Source organism: Westerdykella ornata, assembly GCF_010094085.1.
Source record: "Westerdykella ornata strain CBS 379.55 unplaced genomic scaffold EI97scaffold_4, whole genome shotgun sequence".
Lineage (NCBI taxonomy): Eukaryota > Fungi > Ascomycota > Dothideomycetes > Pleosporales > Sporormiaceae > Westerdykella > Westerdykella ornata.
Genome location: NW_022986854.1, coordinates 24091 through 47114, shown reverse-complemented (window position 1 = coordinate 47114; position 23024 = coordinate 24091). Strand labels below are relative to the sequence as shown.

The 23024-nt window shown below is 54.4% G+C and overlaps 11 protein-coding genes across 11 annotated transcripts; 6 read left to right on the top strand and 5 right to left on the bottom strand.

The window, feature by feature from the left end:
• Positions 1-470: 470 nt before the first annotated feature.
• On the bottom strand, positions 471-1992 carry EI97DRAFT_372697 (Bystin-domain-containing protein; the record flags this gene model as incomplete). The annotated part of the gene is made up of 2 exons (XM_033795363.1): positions 471-1071; positions 1121-1992. 2 exons carry the CDS (start codon positions 1990-1992, stop codon positions 471-473), a joined length of 1473 nt encoding a protein of 490 aa, XP_033656127.1.
• A 184-nt stretch (positions 1993-2176) lies between these two features.
• EI97DRAFT_214359 (Ash2-trithorax family protein) lies at positions 2177-4214 on the top strand. Its single transcript, XM_033793798.1, has one exon. It carries the CDS (start codon positions 2267-2269, stop codon positions 4010-4012), a length of 1746 nt encoding a protein of 581 aa, XP_033656126.1. The 5' UTR covers positions 2177-2266; the 3' UTR covers positions 4013-4214.
• EI97DRAFT_499206 (dopa decarboxylase-like protein) lies at positions 4091-6192 on the top strand. Its single transcript, XM_033802595.1, has 2 exons — positions 4091-4464; positions 4512-6192. The coding sequence occupies exons 1-2, from the start codon at positions 4416-4418 to the stop codon at positions 6083-6085; spliced, it is 1623 nt and encodes a 540-aa protein (XP_033656125.1). The 5' UTR covers positions 4091-4415; the 3' UTR covers positions 6086-6192.
• Positions 6193-6772: 580 nt separating this feature from the next.
• Positions 6773-7599, bottom strand: EI97DRAFT_430860 (uncharacterized protein). Its single transcript, XM_033797795.1, has 2 exons — positions 7317-7599; positions 6773-7262 (listed from the first exon to the last, which is right to left on the bottom strand). Exons 1-2 carry the CDS (start codon positions 7420-7422, stop codon positions 6883-6885), a joined length of 486 nt encoding a protein of 161 aa, XP_033656124.1. The 5' UTR covers positions 7423-7599; the 3' UTR covers positions 6773-6882.
• Positions 7600-7993: 394 nt separating this feature from the next.
• Positions 7994-8453, top strand: EI97DRAFT_456051 (uncharacterized protein; the record flags this gene model as incomplete). The annotated part of the gene is made up of 2 exons (XM_033800694.1): positions 7994-8108; positions 8164-8453. The coding sequence occupies 2 exons, from the start codon at positions 7994-7996 to the stop codon at positions 8451-8453; spliced, it is 405 nt and encodes a 134-aa protein (XP_033656123.1).
• A 259-nt stretch (positions 8454-8712) lies between these two features.
• Positions 8713-10231, bottom strand: EI97DRAFT_214334 (uncharacterized protein). The gene is made up of 2 exons (XM_033793797.1): positions 9403-10231; positions 8713-9353 (listed from the first exon to the last, which is right to left on the bottom strand). The coding sequence occupies exons 1-2, from the start codon at positions 9960-9962 to the stop codon at positions 8972-8974; spliced, it is 942 nt and encodes a 313-aa protein (XP_033656122.1). The 5' UTR covers positions 9963-10231; the 3' UTR covers positions 8713-8971.
• A 276-nt stretch (positions 10232-10507) lies between these two features.
• EI97DRAFT_393107 (uncharacterized protein) lies at positions 10508-12565 on the bottom strand (the record flags this gene model as incomplete). The annotated part of the gene is made up of 3 exons (XM_033796273.1): positions 12249-12565; positions 11835-12181; positions 10508-11783 (listed from the first exon to the last, which is right to left on the bottom strand). Coding segments are annotated over exons 1-3 (1821 nt in total), but the record flags the coding sequence as incomplete, so codon positions are not given.
• A 296-nt stretch (positions 12566-12861) lies between these two features.
• Positions 12862-16404, top strand: EI97DRAFT_413254 (valyl-tRNA synthetase). The gene is made up of 3 exons (XM_033796784.1): positions 12862-13014; positions 13072-14086; positions 14140-16404. Exons 1-3 carry the CDS (start codon positions 12918-12920, stop codon positions 16208-16210), a joined length of 3183 nt encoding a protein of 1060 aa, XP_033656120.1. The 5' UTR covers positions 12862-12917; the 3' UTR covers positions 16211-16404.
• Positions 16405-16501: 97 nt separating this feature from the next.
• Positions 16502-18905, top strand: EI97DRAFT_430857 (phospholipase D/nuclease). Its single transcript, XM_033797794.1, has 2 exons — positions 16502-17791; positions 17846-18905. Exons 1-2 carry the CDS (start codon positions 16647-16649, stop codon positions 18555-18557), a joined length of 1857 nt encoding a protein of 618 aa, XP_033656119.1. The 5' UTR covers positions 16502-16646; the 3' UTR covers positions 18558-18905.
• A 150-nt stretch (positions 18906-19055) lies between these two features.
• On the top strand, positions 19056-20465 carry EI97DRAFT_430856 (uncharacterized protein). The gene has a single exon (XM_033797793.1). The coding sequence runs from the start codon at positions 19370-19372 to the stop codon at positions 20177-20179; it is 810 nt and encodes a 269-aa protein (XP_033656118.1). The 5' UTR covers positions 19056-19369; the 3' UTR covers positions 20180-20465.
• EI97DRAFT_214197 (WD40 repeat-like protein) lies at positions 20279-22966 on the bottom strand. The gene is made up of 2 exons (XM_033793796.1): positions 22794-22966; positions 20279-22733 (listed from the first exon to the last, which is right to left on the bottom strand). The coding sequence occupies exons 1-2, from the start codon at positions 22920-22922 to the stop codon at positions 20379-20381; spliced, it is 2484 nt and encodes an 827-aa protein (XP_033656117.1). The 5' UTR covers positions 22923-22966; the 3' UTR covers positions 20279-20378.
• Between the last annotated feature and the right edge of the window lie 58 nt (positions 22967-23024).

Below are 23024 nucleotides of genomic sequence, written 5' to 3'. Positions count from 1 at the left end.
TTACCGCCAGTAGGCCTTGAATGCTTTTGTGGAGAGGGCAGGGCATCCCTCATGAGGCATTCAGACACTGGATGTTGGTGGTGCGACGGTTGGATCAGAGGCAGAGAGTGTTGTCGAGTTGTCGCGATGGGTGCATATGCAATATGGCAAGTCGAGTGCCAATCGAGCCTGCGGAAGAGTAGACCACAAGCAATAACCCAAAACACGCAAAACAGTGGTTCTCCGGTAGCTGGACGCATCTGCGTTGAGGATAGTCGATGAGGGAGGGCTGAAGCATCGGGTATCTGGCGAGCCGTGAACCAAGCGCTAAGCGAGGAAATGTCTGTGCCTGATCGTATTCGTCTTTTTGATCTATGGTGCAGTCGTGGGGTATATTGATGCGCTACATTCTTCCAACCCAACCCCGAATAAAATGCTTTCCCGCGTCTATATCCTCCGAACGTAAAACGCGCCGTCATAAGCATCCGGGGTTAAGAATCGATGGCCATGACCATAGTATCGTCTCCATCCAATCCAACAGGCGGTGGTTCCACCACCACGCCACGTCCTCTGCCCTCCAACAGCTCCCGCCGTATCTCCGGGCTGATGCTCTTGTGGCCCCTTGTTAGCAGGAGATCCAGCAGCGCCTCTCTCTGGTCTTCCGTGATGTCGTTTCGGTAGCGCTGGGCGAAGGACAGTAGGCACTGATGCCAGATGACGGGCAGCTTCCCAGCGCCGCCCAAATCTCCAGCAACCGATTCTGTGTCCATAGCATCGCCATTGCTAGGGCCTGCAGCACGGAAACGGAGAAAGTGGAAAACAAGGGCATCGATGACCTTGTAGGGGAGCGCGTACTTCTTGTCGAGCAACGTCTTGATGAAGATGTTCACAGGCCCGGCACTGTCAGGGTCCGAGCTCATCTGCTCAGCGGCCAGTTCGCACAGCCTATGGAGAGCGGCGGCGGAATGCAGAACGGGCACGCTGACCTTGGCAACAACGCTTGCGACAATGACGGCTTCACGCTGGGTACATGTTCCATCGGCCAGAAGTGGGAACACTACTCCCTTGAAGAACGCCGCAGGCTTATAGAGGCTGATATGGGTCAGAATTCGCGTGACAGATCCGAGCTCGTTGGACTTACGCTTTCTTTAATGCGTTGTACAGATGGACATTCAGCTTTTTGGTCTCCTGGATATTCTCCTGTACAGCAGGCAGGAGGACCATGTTCAAGAACTGTTGTGCTACAGCGGGCTTCGAGGAGATGAACAGGCGAGTGGCGGCGAAGACGGCATTCGGCGTCCACGAGTCGGGTCTGGTAACAGAGATCAACGTCTCCCACGCCGGCACAGTTGGCAGGATTTTGAAGGGTTTGGGCAGCTTGCCCGACTTGTATCTCGACAAGATGAGCCCAATCTTGGAGTACACTTCGACCACTTTCTCGGGGAGCTCCACTGCGTCCTCGGGATCGCCTCCTCCCTGGGTGTTCGGCTGCGAAGGATTGGCGGCCTCGTGCTGTGCAATTTTCTCAAGGATCAAGGCGGCCAGGTCGGTCCCACCGCCTGAAGGTTGGGTCTCTTGACCGGGCCAGACGATCGGATTGTCGTCGGTAGGTATGAACTTGTTGAAGGTCGCAAGATCTTCTGGGTCTATTTCGACTTCCTCGACTTCCTCTTCTTCCTCCTCTCCCCAGGCCTCGTCGTCATCATAGTCGGCTGCAGCCTCCTCTGCGTCGTCTTCTCCAAGCCGAGTATCAAAGTCGAAAGCCGGGTTTGCAGTGGGAGGTCGCCGCACCTGGTTTTCACGCTCCTCCTCCTCTGCCAGATCTCTACCGATCTCCAAAATCTTGCGCGAGGCCTTGGAGTCAATGTAATTCTCTTCCTCTGTCTCACTCCTCGACCGCTTTTGCCGCTTGGGTGCCTTTTGCTTCCATGGATTCGACGGGACGTACTCTTCGGCGAGCGGGTTGTGGCGCTGGGCCTCGCGTGGGCCTGCTGTCTTATGTGTTTTCGGCATGCTGTACACTTGCCGACGATTTGTGTAGATATGCGTATATGGGTGTATAGGTGAGTGTGCGAGGTGTGCGGGAACGAGGGCGGTGATGGATGCCGCAGCGGGACCACCAAAAATTATTGGAGGCATTTGCGGAGGGCAACTTTTCGCGGGTGTCGGCAGAAACTGCCCTCGGCATCGCCTAACTGTGTTATGGTGCATCGCGCTCGACAGCTTCGCAGCATTCCTGCACATACATTGCTTCTCCTTCCTTCTTGCTATCCGCTTCCCAGCGACGATGGCGGACTCCCAGCCAGGCTCTCGTTCCAATACTCCTTCTCTCGCTCTTCCAATCAAGCGCCAGCTAGAAGAGGACCACGCGCCCGCAGTATCATCACCGCTCAATCCGAACATGGACGCTGCCCGAGCGCGTGCGCGAGCTCCCCAGCGAGAACAGAGAGAGAAGCGCGACACTCTGAAGAAAAGGGAGGCTTCCGCAAACACACGCGCTAGCACCCCCAATTCCAAGTCCAAGAAAGAGACGGTTGTAGCGGAACATCCCATGCGGTATGCCATCTCGGAGCCCAAACCGCACGATTACGAACCCCCGAAAGACTGCACCTTCGCCCCCCACGAACCGAATCCCATATTCACCCCGGACGGCCAGAGGGAGCTCAAGCGGACGGTTGATCATGCCTGGAACAAGAAAGGGTACAGGTACACACATTGCGTGGCAGATCCGCACTTTCGGCATAAGCAGTTCTTTCGCCAGAGCGAGGTGAAGCCTTACGGGCCACGCATGAGCTACGAGGACACGGACAAGTGGTTCCATTTCGACGAATCAGGTACTATCATCACTAACGAGAAAGGCTGGCGTATGAGCAGAGGCAATGTCGTCGCGAGGGAAGGGAGAATGTACTACGAAGTCAAGATCCTCAAAGGCATCGCGCCTGGCCAGGGCAAGGAAGCGGCACCGGGGCCACACGTCCGTATGGGCTGGGCAAGAAGAGAAGCTCCTCTCGATGCCCCTGTCGGGTTCGACGGCTACAGCTACGGCATCACAGATACCCGCTCCGAGGTTATGCACCGGTCGCGGGCGACAAAGATATACAAGCCTCTGCCCAAAAGCGCCAAAAGCAAAGCCATGAAGCCGCGGCCGCCTCACGGTAAGCCGATGCCGGTCGAGTATGTCCCGGATCAGGAGATACAGGAAGGGGACGTCATTGGACTGGAGATACAGCTTCCCTCGCTCTCTTTGCACCGCAAGGTCGTTGACGGCATATACAATCCCGCAGTAGATTTGGGCGACGGCTTCGACACACCTACCATGTCTCAAGACTACTGGAATCAAGAGAAACCGTTCGACATTATTCGAGATCGAATCCCTGTACCGTACAAAGGGAATACTTACTTTGAGCAACTGGATTTCACAGCCACCAAGGCAGTCGAGGCTTACCACGATCGCGGTCCAGTCCCCAAGGTCACTCCATCCCCGAATCATGAAGAAGTCAGTGTGCGTTCTCTACCGCACTCTTGCATCAAAGTGTACAAGAATGGTAAAGAAGTGGGTTTGGCTTTTGAAAGCCTCCTAGCATTCCTACCTCCTGCGAGCCAGCCATCTGTGGAAGCTATCAAGTCTGGTGCGAGGGTAGGATACGACGATGGCATGTCGGGCTACTTTCCTGCTGTATCGGCCTTCAACGGGGGTATAGCCCAGGTCAACTTCGGTCCGGATTTCTGGTGTCCGCCCCAAGAGCTTCAAATCCAACGGGAAAAGGACATCCAGATGGCTGGGAACGGCACCAACGAACCGCAGATACCGCTGGGCCGAAAGCTCCGGCCTATTGGCGATCGGTTCAAGGAGCAGATTGCGGAGGACGTAACGTGGGACATAATCGATGAGGTGGATTTCTTCGTCCAGGACGGCGGGTGGGAGTACAAGGGCGAGGACTTGGATAAAATGGCGGGGAGGTCTGCGCCCAAAGCAAGAGGATTTGTCAATCCAGACGAAAATCTCGGGGTCGAGGTAGGAAGGCGGTACTAGGAGGTCGCTTAATGTGTACTTCTGGAGGGTAGAAGGCTTGATAGTCCATGCCAGCATCCCTATTGCTACATATTATAGACGATAGAGTTGGTCGAAGTCGGTTCCGAGACCAAGTCAGTCCTCCGTACCGGCATCGGCGACGGCGTCTCTCCAGGGCTGTGAAAGTCTGCATTCCGCGCGGCTAGACCTAAATAGGAAACGGTGCGGAATCCATTGCCACTATGATCACTCCTATGCCTAGGCATGTCGTTGTGAGTACAAAACCCCACTCACACTTTCACGCTCACTTTTCAATATACAACCTGGCGTCACAACCATCTTTCATTAAAGGTTGTACGGTCCAGGCTCTCTGTCCCCTCGTTCACATCATTCGCTCCACCAAGGCAGGCGTTGATCCTCCGCCATGGATCCGAAACAATTCCGAGAGGCAGCTCAGTCTGCCATTGATGAGAGTAAGATCGTTCAGAAAAGCCATCAATGTCTGTCTAACTTCAGGCAGTCGCCAGATACTATGAAACAGTAGCAGACAGGCGAGTACTGCCGTCCGTTGCTCCTGGCTATTTGCAAGCCCTTCTTCCTGACGCAGCGCCTGACGAAGGCGAAGAATGGAACAAAATCCAAGCAGACATCGACCGTGTTATCATGCCCGGATTGACTCATTGGCAATCACCCAAGTTCATGGCCTTCTTCCCGTGCAACTCCTCTTTCCCCGCTATGCTCGGCGACATGTACTCTGGAGCCTTCAATGCGGCTGCCTTCAACTGGATATGCTCCCCGGCCGTGACCGAACTGGAGACGATTATGATGGATTGGGTTGCGAAAATGCTCAATCTACCGGATTGCTTCCTCAGCAAAGGTGAAGGAGGTGGCATCATCCAAGGCACTGCAAGTGAGGTCGTCGTCACATCCGTCGTGGCGGCACGTGAGCGCATCATCAGGAGGAGACTGGCCGACATGCCCGAAGGAGAAGAGAAGATGGACAAGGCTTCCGAAATGAGAGGAAAACTTGTGGCCCTAGGGTCCGAACACGCCCATTCGAGCACCCAGAAAGCCGCCCTCATCGCCGGTACCAGGTTTAGATCGGTCCCCGCCCCAAGGGAAGACGGTTTCCGCGTCACTGCCTCTGCTCTGCGCCAGACGATTGAGTCTCTCAAAGCAAAGGGTCTGGAGCCGTTTTACTTCACAATCACTCTAGGCACAACAGCCACATGCGCCGTCGACGACCTCGAAGGCATCGCCGAGCTGACCAAAGACTACCCTGACCTCTGGATCCACGTCGATGCCGCCTACGCCGGCTCCGCGCTCGTCTGCCCCGAATACCAGCACCACTGCAAGCCCTTCGCCCACTTTGACAGCTTCAATTTCAACCTCCACAAATGGCTCCTTGTCAACTTTGACTGTTCCGCTTTTTTTATCCGAAAGCGCCGCGACCTCACAGACACCTATACCCTGACGCCATCCTACCTCCGCAACGAGTTCACCGACAAGGGCCTCGTCACCGACTACCGTGACTGGCAGATCCCCTTAGGCCGCCGCTTCCGCAGCTTGAAAGTTTGGTTCGTCCTCCGCAGCTACGGCATCAACGGCCTGCGCGCCTTCATCCGCAACCACGTCCAGCTGGGCGAGTACTTCCACTCTCTCATCGCCTCCCGCCCGGATCTCTTCACCGTCGTGTCTGGCCCTGCCTTCGGCCTCACGACTTTCCACGTCAATCCCCGCCGTCCCGGGGCTTCCCGGTCGGAGTCGCCTTCCGCCAACGGTGCTTCCTCCTCCGCTACCACTACGGCCGATAAACCGAATCCGCAGCATGAAGCGTATCTCAATGACTTCACGGCAGACGCCAACGCACACTGGCAAGCTGATGCAAATCAGCTCACCAAGGAAGTGTATGAGCATGTCAACAGTCAAGGGGAGTTCTTCCTCACAAGCACGGTTGTGGGCGGCGTGTATGTCATTCGTGTGGTCAGTGCTACGCCGACGGCCGAGGAGAAGTATCTCAAGAAAGTCTTTGAGAGTTTGGTCGAGGCTGCGGCGGAGAAAGTGGCTAAAGGAGGAAAAGGTAAGGGAGATTAATGGGTGGCTTTGAGTGAAGTCGTCTAGAAGGAGGCAACTGGTCGGAGGTTTTGGGTAACTAGAGCGTGGATGAATGTGTTTCTGCCATCTCGGGATTTTGTGTAGTGTATTAAACCGTGTATAGGTGGCGTGCTTTTTAGATAGACAATGAACCTTCTATTATCACGTACCCAAGTGGATAGCAAGTGTCTGCAGGAAAGGCACTTCACCGTCTAAGCGAATACTGTAAATCCGATTCCCTAGATAATATACTACGATACTACTAAAATGCGTAAGAATTGTAGGCATAATGCACAATTCAGCGGCTCTATGGATGTACACCTTTGATTCTCTTGGATACTAGAAGCGAAGACATGATACGGATGGGCGTGGGTAACGTGTGCCTCAGCAGCCGGGTTGGTTTGTGGTGAAGTGTGGAGGTAAGAAGTCCCAGCGGTGAAAGCGCGTAACGGACAGGGCGACCACATAATTGCGAACGGCTTCCTCACATGGCATCCCTACAATTATCACGCAGTGCTCTATCTGCTAACCGTCAGTTATCAGTCTCTTCGTTCACCACCTTACACGTCCATCGCATCATCAACATACCGCCGCAACTTGCATAGTCGTTTTTTGATTCTCTCCACCGCTTTGCCTACCGCCATACACACAATACCGCCCCACATATCTTCATCAACAGCCTCTACGCAACCCCATTGAATACGAGAAGATAGTCCGAAGGGCAATAAAGTAAAGCACGGAAATATAAAGGAATCCCGTCATTCTAAATAATGGACTAAGTTCCAACCACTCTCCGCCTACCAGTTGCAACCCGTCTCCTCCATCTGCGAATAAAAAAACACGTCAGTCCAAAACCCATCAACCCCCGTCCCGCAAGTCAACTCTTTCGAGCGCTTCTCCACACGGTAACATTTCTTAACATTCGCATCCTTCCAAATCCTATGCATCCTCCCATGGATCCCATCCCCTCGATCGACGCAAACGGTCTGCGGCCTGCCGCCGCACGAGGCAAAGTCCACACATGCACCATTTGCATCCTCCGTCGGAAAGGAGAGGCATTCCCCACAGTCGTTCACCCGCAGCCGCCAGCCCCCCAACCCCGCCAGAAAGTCGACAGCGGCGCTGTTGTCCGGGCATAGGCCCTCGTCGCATCCCGACGTGGCCGACGTACTGTTTCCTGGAACGTTTGTCAATTGACGGTTTAGAACAGAGACGATGGTGGTAGTCTCACGCTTGTCTAAGACAGGTTCGCCACCCTCAGCGATAACGTTGCGGACGCTCCAGGCCGTGATGAGCGATGGGAGGAGGGCCAGGACGAGAGATGACTTCAGCAACATTTTGGATAATGATAGCTCCGCAGATAAAGGACTGAGGGAGGATAAAGGCTTGGGAAAGTATAAAAGGGAGCAGATCCAATTAATGGCAGATGTTAGGCCTCGAGGGTAGAGGGAAGTCGAACCTGTAGACTCTACTGCATCCTCCTGGGTGCGACTGTAAGTATGTTGGTTTTATACTCTGTACCTGGGGAAATGTCTATTCGTAATGTTCTTAGGGGCATGCTTCTCTTGTCTTACTAATTAGCGAGGCCGGAAATAGCGACTTGTTATGCTAGGTTACGTTGAGCACAATGTGGTCATTGCTGCAGCGTTCTGGTGTTGGATCGGTTGATCATTCAGGGGATACGGATGCTACCAAATCTTCTGGTCACAAATGCCATAAACTAATAACTGTACCCACTCGCCCCACGTGCCAACCGGAGTAAGTGTAAAGTTTCACCACTATGTAGCGGAGCTTTTCTGTTTTACGAAATGCTGCGCTTTGCGGAGGGAGACCACCGTGCCCTATCTTCGATCCACAGTGGAATACCTCCAATTCACCGTGTCGGAGCTGCAGGCGGCAAACAGTGAAATGAGCCAGGTGGATGGCGAGCTACTGGACGCGATGAGGCGCGCCGAGACTGCCGAAGCGGTTGCGGAAGAACTGCAGGAGGAGAATCAGAGGCTGGGGCGAGAGAATCTGTCTCGTACGTTGCTCTGCTCTTCAGACATATGCCTAGGAAACACTGCTAATTGGGGCAGTGCGCGCAAAAGTCTCGCGATTGGACTTGCAGCACGCCAGCCACTGGAAGGACTTGGAGGATAAGGATTTCCAGTACCGTGACACGGCTGCCCGGTTGGATGCTGCCCAATGCTCGCTCGTGGTGTCAGAGGGTCAAAGGAAGTCTGTGGAGCGGGAGAGACAAGAAGCACAGGAGAGACTTTGGGAAGCAGAGAGGAAGAATAGGGAGCTCGAGAGAGACGTTGATAAATTGAGTGGCTTCCTTGATCGATTGGACATTAGCATGGACCGGATGAATGATGATATGTGAGACAGCGCAGTTGAGACTGAGGTTCGTTTGAGCTGGAGGGAATGGATTCAAGGAGTACTTCGACTTATGTATTGGTACAGACCTCCTGCTTCAGGATCTCAATGTATATACTGGTATCTCGACATGAATGTGTGACTAGTCCTTAGAGATGGAAGTAAGTATATGGACTAGGAATCGGGAGATATTACCATAGTAACGCACAACCTAGCATTATCTGTTTGCTTTGAAAAAAGGGTACATGCGATGATCACTTTAAAGTCTACGCCCGTACATGTGAGCACGGCAAATACACTGAATCGGTTCGCAAGCCAATAGAAATACGAACTGTGACAGTAGAATCTCAGAAAGAAGCTGGATCAAGGAGAATCATTTCCTCCGATAACTATACGGCTCTTATGGAGATCTTGAAATGAGTCGTGTTCCCATAGCATTAAGCACAGACGAAAATGAACACTTTCTTGGCAATAATTCTCCGTTCTCCCCGGTGGTCGGTGTCACGGTGACCTGCACTTCCCGTTCTATGGGACGACAGTGACCGATCGCTGGCCGGTAGCTGTTTGCGACTCGGTGGGCTGTTGGGTAGAGGAGGGACGGGAGGGAGTTGAGGGCTGCGACGGGGCCATCGGGGCAGGGACGGAGGACGAAAAAGAGGACGGCCGGGTATAGGCATACGGGAATTCTGGCAGGTCTGTCACAGCCATGGAGCCCTGCAAAGAGGGACCTGAGGAGGAGGAGGAGGATGATGATGATGAGGAGACAGGGCGACGTAAAAGATTTGGAGAGCCAGAAGCGGCATTCTGTCGCCGTTGAAGGGAGTGATTGGAGGCGTAAGGGGAACGGCCGTTCAACGTGGAGTCTCGCTGCAGTTTGGTCCATGCCGCCTGGGACGCTCGTGAAGGCCTGAACATGTTAGCGTGTAATCTCTTCAACAACAGAAACAGAAACTTACGTATGCTCGTCAGAACCCCGGAGAAGCTTTGCAGGCCGGCCCATGTCTTCCTGCGCATCCACAACCAAGCTTGCAGTCCGCTTCTGCGGCGAAGTCGCTACCGTCGAAACACTGGCTTGAAGCGAAATAGTTTGCTTCTTGAGCTGTTTCGTCAGACGCTCATTCTCCTCCCGCATTCTCTCCCAAGAAGTCCCCGTTCTGCGAGCAAGCTCAGCAGTCCTTCGGTGCCTTTCCTTCTCCCTTTCCATCTCGGTCGCAAGTTCGAGCGCGAGTGCCTTCGCCTTTTCCGCCTCTTCCGTCTTCGTCGCGAGCGCCTTCTCCGTCTCGTCTAACCGCCATCTGAAGTACAACAGTGCGTCTGCCTGTCTTCCCGCTTTTCCCTCCGCTTCCATGACCTGGCGGTGCAACTTCAGCTCCAGCTTCTCCGCGGTTCGGATTGACACCCTCATCTCTCGGTACTGGGTTTGAGCGCGCTCGATGGCGGCATTTTCGCTTGCTTTGGCGGCGTTGAGCTCGGCTCGCAGGGCTTCCAGTTGCTGAGCCAAGTCTGTCGAGGTCATGATGACGGGGTTGCGGCCTTGATATTATGATGGTGTTGGTGGTAGTTGTGGGTGGAGGAGGTTGAAGTGTTGTGTATACGACGGGCGAGGAAGGTGCGCGCTATTGTCTACTTCGAAGCCAACATTGCGCTCAAGGTGACCAAGTGTTGCCGGGCAGCCGGTGAAAGACTGCAGCGGGACCACTGCACAAAAATGCGGTAACTCAACGGTTCCATCGCTTCCAATTGTTCATTGAGCTTTCGCGAATACGTAATATTAAGCGCCAGTCCGGCCCTGGTGTGGCCGTGGCAAAATGTTTTCAATTGAGCAGTGAACGTCACTGCATTCAAACGTTGGTAGGGGCAACTCTCCTTGGAGGCATAGTCGAATCCGCTTGGACAGTGTATCACTCCTGGGCCTCACTTGCTCAATCAGCCAAGATATGTCCCATGATCCAAGCCATATACCTCCCCTGGCGCCAGAATGTCCTATATAGGACACTTCTGTATCGAAACTGGACTACTCAGCATCCCGTCCTCAGCCATCCTAGCAGCCTCCACCTATGGAGGGAATTTCGGATCAAACTCTGTGGTATCCAACCCCCAAATCTCAACATGCTTCACATCCTCCCTCTCCAGCCTCGTAAGCTTCCTAATCGGCCCTCTCAGTCGCTCGCTCATTGACTTTTGCTGGCCCGGCGGAGGTAGTGGCGCCCCGCCCTTCGGCTTGGGCGGGTAGACCACTTCTCCCACTTGGAAAATCAAGTCACCTATACCGATGTACTTCAGATTATTGAATTCCGGCTTCCACAGCTCGGTTGAGAGCGCGAGTTCGTGCATTTCCGCATCCATCGAGTCCATCTGATCCGCAAAGGGAGTGCCGGCGCGTATCAGCATACGGACGGCCCATAGTTTGGGTATGAGGGAGAAGATGTGACCAAGCGTTTCCAACGGAGGGACATTGGATGCGAAACCAAACTGCTCCAGGTCCGGGCAGCTCTGACAGAGTCTGAACAGGGCATTGTCGCTGAGAACCCAGTTGTCGGCGAGGAGAAGATGGCGCATGGTGCGGTGGTTGGATTGGATGACGGCCAGGACGTCACTCGCTAGACTTTTGCACTGTGTTTCGCTGATAGGGGTGCCGGTTGCGCTACAGCCGGCGCCATTTTGTGCAGGAGTCCCTGCAGATGTCGGTGGGGCGGGAGTCACTGCGGTGCTACTCGGCTTCGACGTCTTGCTCCTGTTTACGATGTATAGTCGTTCCATGCCGTACTGTCGCGACATCATGGTAATCATATCTTTCTCCACCAGGTCGACGCGCAACATTTTGAGATTTGGAGGAAAGGGAGCGGCGTTGTTTACTTTCCACGTGTTATCCAGGAAAACGGTCGTTGGGTCGGAGCTGCCCATGCAATTCATGAGCGTTACTTCCTCGAGCTTCTCCAAGTCTGTGCAGTTCTCGAACCCGTCGCCAGAATTGCGCGCGTACAAATTATAGAGGGCGATGCGCTTGAGTGGCACTTTGTGCTTCGCGGCCATACAGCGCCCAAAGTAATTTAGGAGATTTGCAGACTCTTCTCCACTGTCTCGCATTCTGGGATTCCAATGCAGCTTGAGATTATCCAGTTTTTTGGCGTGTAGTAGGAGGAGCGAGATGTCGTCAGGATAGCAGAGGGGATCTATGTCGTAAACGACCAAGGTTCGCAGATTCGGGAGAGGGGGTATCACTGTAGTCGGCCGTGGTATTCGTCTCGTCTGGAATCGCAACGTCAGGCACGTGATGGAGGGCTTCGCCATGATGCTCTGGTATACAGTCTGCATTGGTTTCGTGCTCAGCTCCCAGCTATAGACATCAGCAGCTCTCCCTTCACAGCTCAAGCGTCAAGGGACGTACGCGAAGCTCTCCAGATTCTTCATCCTGTCTAGCGCGGCGCGCATAGCTATCTGGAGCATCATGCTGTTGTCTGGCACCCTGCCTTTCGTGTAGTCGTCGACATCATGTTCTCGCCATTCGCCCACTACACGGAAGGACTTGACGTAGTCGGTGAAGGGTCGCGACACGAGCGTATTGAGCCCCACGGCAAAGGGACTCCCGCCGCCATACCCTTCTGGTCGGCCATCGATGTAGCGAATGTCGGAATAGGAGCGGAGGGTGACGTTTTCGTAGAGAAGGGGCAGTGTCATATAATACAGAAGACGCGAAGTTCGTGTGACTCTGGCAAGGTCGCCAACATTATCAAGCTGGATTCAGCAATCAGTCCATGTTCAATCCACAGATGGAAACTGTGATTGGAAAGTAGGTACACACATAAGACAAGATCAAGGCAATCAGATGGAGCGGAAGCTCCCTGCCTTGTATAGTTCCGGCATGCGAGCGCGCAGGCGACGCAAACCAATGTGGAGCTTGCGTATTTGGTAGAGGTCTTCGAGGTATGCCGGGCTTGCTCCCCGCAGTGATGGTCGGCGTACGACGGGTCTCGGAATTCTCGGACTCGGCCGCAGGCATCGTGGGGGGATGATCACGGGTACGGGGTCATGGTTGGGAGACCTGCGAAGCATGCGACAGCAAGCAGCGGAGGGCAGGACAAGAATGGTGTTGAAGGATTGGATTCCTCCATGTGCTGCCAAACGCCTTTGTGAAAACAAGCCCTGAGGCGCCGAATTCCGACCGTCCGCAGCTGGTCCGCTGCCACGCTCATGATCGTCGCAGGGATTCTTCTAAAGAAAAGTCACATGCCAATCAGAGTGGTCTCTATACGAATCCACACGCTGAACTCTGCATCATTTTGCACCCCTTTTCTCCAATCTTACGCTTCCTTTTGGTCTGATTGGAGAGTAGACTATACTGTGAATTACCTCACGTGACTGAGCGGTGATACAATTTTCCGAAAGCTTGGCGGGAACGTGACTCACCTCCGAAAACCACACATGCAGCCCCGGGCTTAGGAGAGTGGGGTGAAGGGCCCCTCGTTCGGCCATGCCCCCTCCTCCGTCTTTCCTCCGCACCGCCATCCGAGCAGCCTTCTTCTCCACCATTCGGCGCACAATGGCAGACTCGAAAACGGCGAAAGAAGGTGCGCCACGGCCCGCAAACTCACTCAATTGACAACTGTTTCTGACCGTCGAAACAGCCGCAAAGGAAGCCGCGAAGGCCGCGAAGGCCGCCAAATTCGCTGCCAAACAGGCAGCCCAGAAGCTCCAAAATGCTGCTTCTGGCAAATCTGCTGCCCCCTCCAAGAAGGATACAGCCGCCAAATCCCAACTTCCCGCTTTCGTAGAAGATACACCCCCGGGCCAGAAAAAACCTCTGCGTTCCTTCGACGAGCCTCATTTCACGGCATACACTCCGGCGGCTGTCGAGGCAGGCTGGTACGCCTGGTGGGAGCAAAGCGGCTTCTTCAAACCCCAGTTCACTGAAGACGGGTCCGTGAAACCCAAAGGCAAATTCGTCGTTGCGCTTCCGCCGCCCAACGTCACCGGCGCCCTCCACTGCGGTCATGCTCTGGCAAACTCGTTGCAGGACATCTTGGTAAGGTGGCATCGAATGCAAGGATACACAACCGCTTGGGTTCCCGGATGCGACCACGCCGGTATTGCTACACAGTCGGTCGTTGAGAAGGCGCTGTGGAAGCGGGAACAAAAGACCCGTCATGATCTCGGCCGTGAGAAGTTCGTCGAGACCGTGTTGGCGTGGAAGGAGGACTATCATAAGCGCATCAACAACGCGCAGAGGAAGATGGGCGGCTCCATGGACTGGTCGCGCGAAGCCTTTACCATGGATCCCAACCGGTCTCGCGCCACCATCGAAGCCTTCGTGCGTCTGCATGAGGACGGCGTCATATACCGGTCCTCAAGACTCGTGAATTGGTGCACTGCCTTGAACACAGCTCTGAGTACCATCGAGGTTAAGAACAAGGAGATCCCTGGCAGAACCCTTCTCTCCGTTCCCGGGTACGACAAGAAGGTCGAGTTCGGCACAATGACCTACTTCAAATATCCAATCGAAGGATCGGACGAGACGATTGAGGTAGCTACAACCCGGCCGGAAACTATGCTCGGCGACACGGGTATTGCTGTCCATCCGCAAGACACCCGTTACCAGCATCTTGTTGGGAAAGAGGCTCGTCATCCCTTCATCAAGGACAGGTAAGGCTGGACCATCTGTGTGTCCTCGGTCATGGTTGACCTGGTCTATCTAGGCTCCTGAGAATCGTAGCGGACGAGTACGTGGATCCCGAGCTCGGAACTGGTGCCGTCAAGCTCACCCCCGCGCACGATCCCAACGATTACAAGCTGGGCCAGACTCATAACCTCGAGTTCATCAACATATTCAATGATGACGGCACCCTCAACGAGAATGCTGGCTCTTTTGTCGGTATGAAGAGATTCGACGCGCGATACGCCGTGGTAAAGCAACTGGAAGAGATCGGCCTGTTTGTCAAGAAAGAGTCTCATGCCATGACAATACCGCTTTGCGAAAGGTCAAATGACGTTATTGAGCCGTTGATCAAACCCCAGTGGTGGATGAGGATGAGGGAATCTGCTGATGCTGCTCTGGAAGCCGTCCGAGATGGACGGATTACCATTGCCCCTGAGCCCGTTCGAAGAATGTACGACCGCTGGTTGGAAAACATTAGCGACTGGTGTCTCTCACGTCAGCTATGGTGGGGGCATCGCATTCCTGCGTATGCCGTGATTTTCGAGGATGAACAACCGGCGCAAAACGATGAGGAACCTTGGGTCGTAGCGAGGTCGCCTCAAGAAGCAGAGGAGAAGGCACAGAAACTCTATCCCGGACGCAAATTCCGATTGGAACAAGATTCTGATTGTCTTGACACGTGGTTCAGCAGCGGGATTTGGCCCATGTCTATCCTCGGCTGGCCGAACACAGAAGTCCCCGATTTCAAAAAGCTCTTCCCTACCAGCCTGCTCGAGACCGGATGGGATATCATTTTCTTCTGGGTTGCCAGGATGATCATGATGTCTCTCAAGTTGACGGGACAGGTGCCCTTCACTGAGGTGTACTGCCACAGTCTGGTTCGGGATTCCGAGGGTAGGAAGATGAGCAAGTCTCTGGGAAACGTCATCGATCCTCTTGATATCATCTATGGCAAGGATCTGGAGGGGCTTCATGCAACTTTGCTCACGGGTAATCTCGCACCCGACGAAGTGGAGAAGGCAAAGAAGTACCAGAAGACCGCTTTTCCCAAGGGCATCCCGGAATGCGGAGCCGATGCGATGCGTTTCACACTCGCATCGTACACAACGGGTGGCGGGGACATTAACTTTGACATCCAGGTCATGCACGCCTACCGCCGGTTCTGTAACAAAATCTGGCAAGCCAGCAAGTACGTCCTCGGCCGGCTGCCGAAGGACTTTGTCCCACAGACTAAAGCGGATCTGTCCAACGCCACACTTTCCGAAAAGTGGATTCTCCATCGACTGAATGCTGCTGTCACTGGCGTGAATCAGGCTCTGAAAGATAGGGAGTTCTCCCGCAGCACTCAGTTTGCCTACCAGTTCTTTTATGATGAGCTCTGCGACGTTTTCATCGAGAACAGCAAGGCGCTGCTGGCAGGTGCTCCTGGGGAGCAACCCGGAGTCCTCAACACCCTGTACATCTGTCTGGATGTTTCTCTTCGATTAATGCACCCCTTCATGCCTTTCATCACCGAAGAGCTTTGGCAGCGGCTGCCACGGGGCGCCGAGCACGCCGACGTGCCCTCGATCATGCTTGCTGCTTATCCCGAGGCGAATCCCGAGTTTGACTTCCCAGAAGCGGCTAAGGAGTATGAGATTGTTCTGGGATGCGCAAAAGCCGCCCGCTCCCTTGCCGCTGAATATCAGTTCACCGAGGGTGCCCAAATCCAGATCCAGGCGACCACTCCTGAGGCACACAAGATTGTGGAGGCGCAGGCCGTGTCGATCCGGGCTTTATCTGGAAAGGCCGTGGGTCAGCTGGAGATTCTTCCGCTGGACTCTGCTGCACCGGGCCTGAAGGCAATCTTTACCGTTTCGCCAGAGCTCAATGTCTTGCTCGATGTCGCAGGCAAGACGGCGGATATGGATGCGGAGATTGAGAAGCTGCGGAACAAGCTGAAGAAAGCTCAGATTAGCGTGGCAAAGCAGAACGATGTACTTGGTCAGCCTGGCTTCGCGGAGAAGGTCAGTGAGACGGTCAAGGCCGAGGAGTCGAAGAAGTTGGAGGAGGCGGAGTCTAAGGTGCGCAATTATGAAAGGACAATCGAGCGCTTCCTGAGCGCGAAATGAGGAGCGATTTCCGCTGTGAGCCATTGCTGGAAGGCAATTCTTGTAGCGGACGGATGGTTTGATGCAAACGTCCCCGATTTTTGTAGCGACGTTACGTTGAGCAAAGGATTATAGAGAGATTATCGGTTGTAGGGTATAGAAGCCAATGCGCTTGGCATGATAGGTGTGGAATAAGATCACAATCGAGATTTCACGTCGAAGAGCCCCCGGTCTACATGACACATTGTCTACAATATCGTTAGACAGGTGAAACATTGTCACTCTCACCAGCACCTCTCACCACCTGGGCAGCACATCCAAATAAAATCTGCGCTAGTCTGAAACGGCCGGCGGCCGCTAAGTCAGCTACCGACCCACGTGGTGACGCGCAACCGCGTTTCGCGAACATAGACATCTCCTCTCTCTCCTGCACGCCTCTTGCACCCCCACGATGACAATGGCGTCTGGCTCGGACGATGAAGACCTTCAACGCGCCATTGACATGTCGTTGGCCCAGGAAAGGCCCGCACAATGTTCAGACGCTGTTGATCGGGCTGATTCCAGCTACGATGAAGACCTACGACGCGCCATTGCGATGTCAATGGACGAAATTAATCCAGGCCAGACCTCTGGCGACCGGAAAGCTTCACCAACATCGTCCATCATCCGAGGTGAGGAGTTCTCTTCCTCAGAGGGGTACGCCTCCAAAACCTCCAGCACAAGTCTTGCGCAACTCGCTCAGCGTACACCAGGCTCGCCACCGCTCTCTGGCTTGCTGGGGCTTGACCGAAGAGCAATGGAGCAAGAACGTCTTGCGCGGCTTGGGAAGCGCAAACGCAGCACTTCACCCCAACACGCAATCAAGATGTCTACAGTGGCGTCCTCCTCCAAGACCACGACAGGCGAGCCATTGCGCAGTTTCCACACCACTAACCACCTCCGACACTCGTCTCAACCTCAATCGACAGGTATTCAGTACCCGAACGGTGTCATCAAACGCACGTGGGCCCACAAGCACCCGAGATCCTCGAATGATATCACGATTTCTGAAGTCTTCCAGGCCCCTACAGCTGCACCAAACATCGCCGTCCTAAGCAGCTTTCAGTGTGACGACAGATGGGTGTTCAGCAGGTTGCCTCCAGAGTCCACCAAACAGATCTGGATCATGAGTGCCAAAGGTGAAGATGTTCAGGCCAAACTGCTGGCCGAGGCGACTGACTGTAGGATACCCAACTTCAAGCTGCATTTCCCGCCAATGGAGGGCAATGTGAGCAATATGCACAGCAAACTCATGCTTCTGTTTCACGATACGTATCTGAGGGTGGTGGTGCCTACGGCGAATATGATCAAAACTGACTGGGGCGAAACAAACGCCGATGCGAACGGCGAGGCCTGGCAGGCAGGTGTCATGGAAAACTCCATGTTTCTGATCGATCTTCCTCGTAGACATGATGGGCAAGTGGGTAAGAAGGAGGAGTTGACGGCGTTCGGCAAGGAGCTGCTGGACTTCCTAGAGGCGTTGAAGGTCGGCAAGAATGTCACCGACGGTGTGCTGAAGTTTGACTTTTCGGCGTCCAAGAACGTCGAGTTCGTCCATTCAATGTCAGTGTTCCATTCATTTCCCTTTACCATCAGTCAAACTGACTTTTTACTTAGACCCGGCAGACAAACAGCACAATTCTCCGACCACACCGGTCTCCCTGGCCTAGCCAATGCTGTCCGCAGACTGGGTCTGCACGACCTTCGCATCCTCGAATTGGACTACGCAGCATCCTCTCTTGGTGCCATCAAACCGGCCTTTCTGAGCCAACTATACACATCCGCAAGTGGCCAGACATCACAGTCACCATCCTCATCTGAAGACTTCATGTCCCACATCCGTATATATTTCCCCACGCTCTCCACCGTCAAGGAGAGTACCGGTGGCCCCAACTGCGGCGGCATCATCACTCTTGCCCGCTCCTTCTACGAAGCACCCACTTTCCCGAAACAATGCATGAGAGACTACAAGTCGACGCGTTCCGGCCTGCTCTCACACAACAAACTTCTCTTCGCACGCGGACGCAAAAAGGACGGCACACCGGTCGCATGGTGCTATGTCGGCTCAGCGAATTTGAGCGAAGCTGCCTGGGGTAGTCGGAGCCTGCTCAAGAATGGGAGTTGGGGCAAGATGAACATAAGGAATTGGGAGTGTGGGGTCATTGTTCCCGTGCCGGCGGGAGTGCTCGGGAAATTGGAGTTGAAAGATGGGGAGGTGCCGTCTATGAGCGTTTTTGAGGGGACCGTGGAGGTGCCGTTTGTGTATCCTGGGGAGGAGTATGGGAGGAAAGTACCTTGGTACTATAGGGAGCATATGCCTCCAGAGTGACGCGAGCTTGCATACATTTCCTTGGGATTGGAGTTGGATTCTGCTGCGGATATCAGCGAGCTGCGCCGGGAACGTTTGGGCGTTTGCATAGGATCGGATCTCTGCTTGGCTTAAGTTCCGTTTACGAGGCTCGGGCGTTACTCACAGGAAGAGGGGGGGTCGGCAAAAGTCTTGGATACTCCATCGTCCGTTAAGGTGGATCAGAGAATTATCATGGAGACGGCAAGTTGGAGCTTTGACACTTCAATCTTGTCTGCGCCCCAAACTGAAACGCAATTGTGCGTTTCTACGCTTTTGGCACAGAGAGCAGGTAAGTAATGGAATGGAGCCCGCACCTGACCAATGCATACTATACATTGTAGTTATTCTCCAGATATCCCTGTGTGAAGCCCATATATTCAGGCGTGGTGATGGACTTTGCCGGTTATGTAATCCTGCTGTGGGCACTCCTCCACTTTTTCGCTGTTTTCGACCTCCAAGAAAAGCCAGCAAGCCTTGATGGTCCACAACTGCGTTGCTCTGTAAGACGCTAGCGCATTCCGCGTTTTGGTCCTCTCTAAACTCGAACCAACCCTTGAAGGCTATGAGGGAGGATTTCAAGGAGTGCACCCGCTCAGACACAGCGGGTTGTCAGCACTGTGCCGAAATGAGCCCTCCCAGCCTTTCACAGCAGTCCACAACAATCTTCACCTCAATCGCAGAAAGTACCTACCCATTGCCTCATGTAACATTCAGCTAGCTACCCACCGCCTCTCTCGCAAATCAACCCTTCTCGAAAATCGACCAATCTCCTCCACCACGCCGTCGTCGCCATGGGCTCCAATGACATCCCTCCGCCTCATGTTCCCTCCTCCTACCACGCCGTCAGCACGGCTCTCCTCTTCCTTGGAGCTCTCGGATACACGTCTGCCTACCTCCTCATGACGCTGCAATCCCTGCGCGACCGCACATACGCCATGCCTCTCTTCAGCCTTGCCCTGAACCTGTCATGGGAGATCGTCTTCGCATGCTACGTGGCCGAGAGTCTTCCCGAGAAATCGGCATTCACAGTCTGGATGATACTAGATGTAGGCTTGGTCTATGCCGTCGTGAAGCACGGCGCAAGAGAGTGGGAAGCCTCGCCGCTCGTTGCCAGAAACATAGGCAAGATACTAGGAATCTGCGTCCTTTGGTGCTGTACCATGCTCTGGGCGTTCTCGAAATGGTGGATCCAGTCGTATGCCCCCGCGCATCTCGTCCAGGGGAAAATATACCTCGGCGTCAATGGCATAGATACTACGGAGCTGGGCTGGTGGACGGCGCTCGCCGCCCAGGTGGTCTTGTCCGTCATGTCGCTTGCGCAGATTGTGGTCCGGGGGAGCTCTAGGGGCGCGTCGTGGGCCATCTGGATTACCAGGTTCTTGGGAAGTGTATTAGGGTATCTGGTTTATTATGGGTATTGCTGGTGGGTGTGGCCCGAGGCGCATGCGTACTTTGTGCATCCAGTGGCCGTGGTGGGGAGTGTGACGTGGGCGCTTGCTGATATTGGGTTTGCCGTAGTGATGCTGGTTGTGAAGGCACAGGAGGATGCTGGTGGTGATGAACGAGAGGGAGGGAAGAGACAGGGGAGGAAGAGGAGATGATGCGGAGACGGGAAATGCACCTTCGAGGTTCGTTAGATGTAGTACTTGAGCGTCTACGTTGGTTCATCACTCCTGAAATCACAACGGCATAATTGAGCATAGCCTTCTGCATATCTGGATGTAAAGTCAGGAAGAGTCGTCTTATAATCATGTCGAAAGTCGAAAGTCGTCTACTGCGACTTTGCGTCCCGACTACGCTCTATGACTCTGAGACCGTATATATCCTCACCGACGAATCATCGCTTGCAACAGCGAGCTCACAAGTTCCGCTCTCGTTCTTTTCCTGCCTCTTCGGCCTCCACGCCAACTGATTAACTGTCCTCGCAGGGCTGATCTTCGCATCAACAAGAGTGACCTGCAAGTCCTCCACCTTCTCAGCATCCGCCCTTCCAATGCCGATCTCTCCGTCATCGGTACCGTAGGCAAATACCAACCCTCCGGAGGGAGCGAAAACATTACACTGCACAGCGGTAACTGCTGCCTTTGCCGTTACGGTCGCCCGGAGTTTGACCTCTCCATCTTCTGCAATCTGCCAGATCTTGACGGTCTTATCCCTCCCTGCTGTCAGGAATGTTGGAAACTTTAGTCCCGATCCTTGGCTTGAGGAAGCCCACGAACACCCCAATATCATCCGGCTATGTCCCTTGGGGTTACTGAACTTCAACACAAACGCCCCGTCCTGATTTCTCTCCCAAACAACCCACTGCCTGTCCCTCCCCACGCTCAACAGATAGCTCCCATCCGGCGAGAATTGCAGCCCGGTAACAGTAAGAGAGTGCGCCTTCAACGCCGGCTTCACCTCCAGCCACTCTTTCGTATTATAAAGACGGATAACAGCGTGATCGATGGAACTGGCGCGACAGGCCGTTGCGATGAGTGTACCGTCAGGCGAGGTCGCGACGGCGGAAATCTCGTAGCCATGGCCGTACAACTTCTCAGTCTCAGGCCAGAGGAGATGCCGCGCGAGATGATCTTCAAGCGGTGGGTGGGAGAGGGCGAGGGTGGATTTGCGAATAGTGGCGGAGGGGTCGGGGGTTGTAGCATCTTCTCCTTCGTCTTCGGCATTGGTGCCATCGGCTTGATTGTCAGCGTTGTCGTCTACGGCTTGAATGGCCTTGTTGGAGAGACCAAGAACAGGGATGTTGGCGGCGTCGGGAAGTTCTTCGGTGGTCGTTGAACGCTGGATGCCGCAAAGGTTCTGGAGAAGCATAGCCACAGCCTTTGGCTCGTCGAATACGCGGAGTAATTTCTCGTCCGCTCCTGATATGAACTGCGAATCCGTGATGGAGTCGATGCAGTTGAGGTCGTAACCGTGGATCTGTGGCCGTGAGAATTCATGCCACGACGAATGTGCGTCATGTTTCCACTCGGCGAACAGTCTCGTCGTCTGATCCGAGCCTGTTGACAGCAGATATGACCCATCTCTTGACCAACACACTCCCCTCACCTCCCTCACATGTCCCGTAATCGCCACCTGCTGCTCCCACATGTCCTTCTCCGCAGAAAAGGTCCACTTCCGCCAACTCCCCGTTCTGCCGAGAGACACTACACTCCTCCCATCAGGTGCCCAGAGGCCGATCCAGAAGCCACCCGCACTCCCCGTCGCCGTCGTCGACCCCTTCTGCGCACTAATCTCCCCCAACCGCGTGATACACACCCACACCCCGGAGTCGGGATCCGCCTCCCAGATGGCCAGCGAGTTATCCTCACTCGTCGACAGCAGCTGCAACTTCCCACTCGCATGCCTCCGCCAACTGGCCGTATAAATCCAATCTTCATGCCCCAACAACAGCGCCTCAAAAGTAATACTGTACTTGTCCCCGGCAACCGTCTCAAACCTGTGCGCCTTGTTCGACAGCGACGACCTCCCCAGCACGCCTAACGCGGGATCGTTCAAGGCGCTGCTCGCAGCGGGCAGTTCTGCACCCTTGTGGACGCGCCACAGCCGGATATATTTGTCCTGGCTGGCGGAGGCGAGCAGAAGGTCGCTGTCCTGGGAGGTGGATTCACGCACAAAATCTAGAGCGCGGATCCAGCCTTCGTGGCCGGTTAGGGTGGCGCAGAGAGCGAAGTTGATGTCCGGACTGGTGTCCTGAAAGGTGGACGACGAGGTGAAGATTTGAATGATGCTTCTTGTGCCGGCTACGGCGAGGAGGAGGGTAGAGGCGTCCAGGGAGGTGAGTGCTACGGCTAGGGGGAAGTACTTGGGGGTTAATGTGATGGTTTGGAGAAGTTGGACATCTAGTTCTGAGAAGGAGGCGTCGTGCAGGAGCTTCCAGATCTTGACGGTGCCGTCCGAGGCTCCTGTGACAAAGATGTCGCAGCCTGGTAGAGTGGCAATCCGGGTGATGGGACCCTGGTGCTCGGTAATGGTCTTTACAAGGTCGAATGAAAGGACTGGTTCCATCTGGCCACGCCATATCCGGAGGGTGTGGTCTGCGGAGCCGCTGAGGATGATGGACGTGTCTTTAGACCCAGTGGGAAAGAATGTAACTGCGTTTACCGATTTCTTATGGCCATTTAACAGTAATCTCACGCCACGAAGGCTTTCTTCCTATGCACGGTCAGGATTCTGCGATACTAATGCCCTACCCTCAACATACGGTCAACCTACCAAGGGATCCCACAGTGCAATGGCATTGTCGGCACCGAAGGCCAGAAAGCTCCCACCCTCGACGTCCCAAGCCGCAGCTGCAGGATTTCTATTTCCACCTATGGATATATACTCGGACGATATGTCCATCGCTTTCACCAAGACCACCTATGTAGGCTTGTACAATGGCGGCCATGTCCACGATGCCGAAGTGCTAGTGCAGGTCATTTCTTTCCCGCTAGGGCTCGCTTG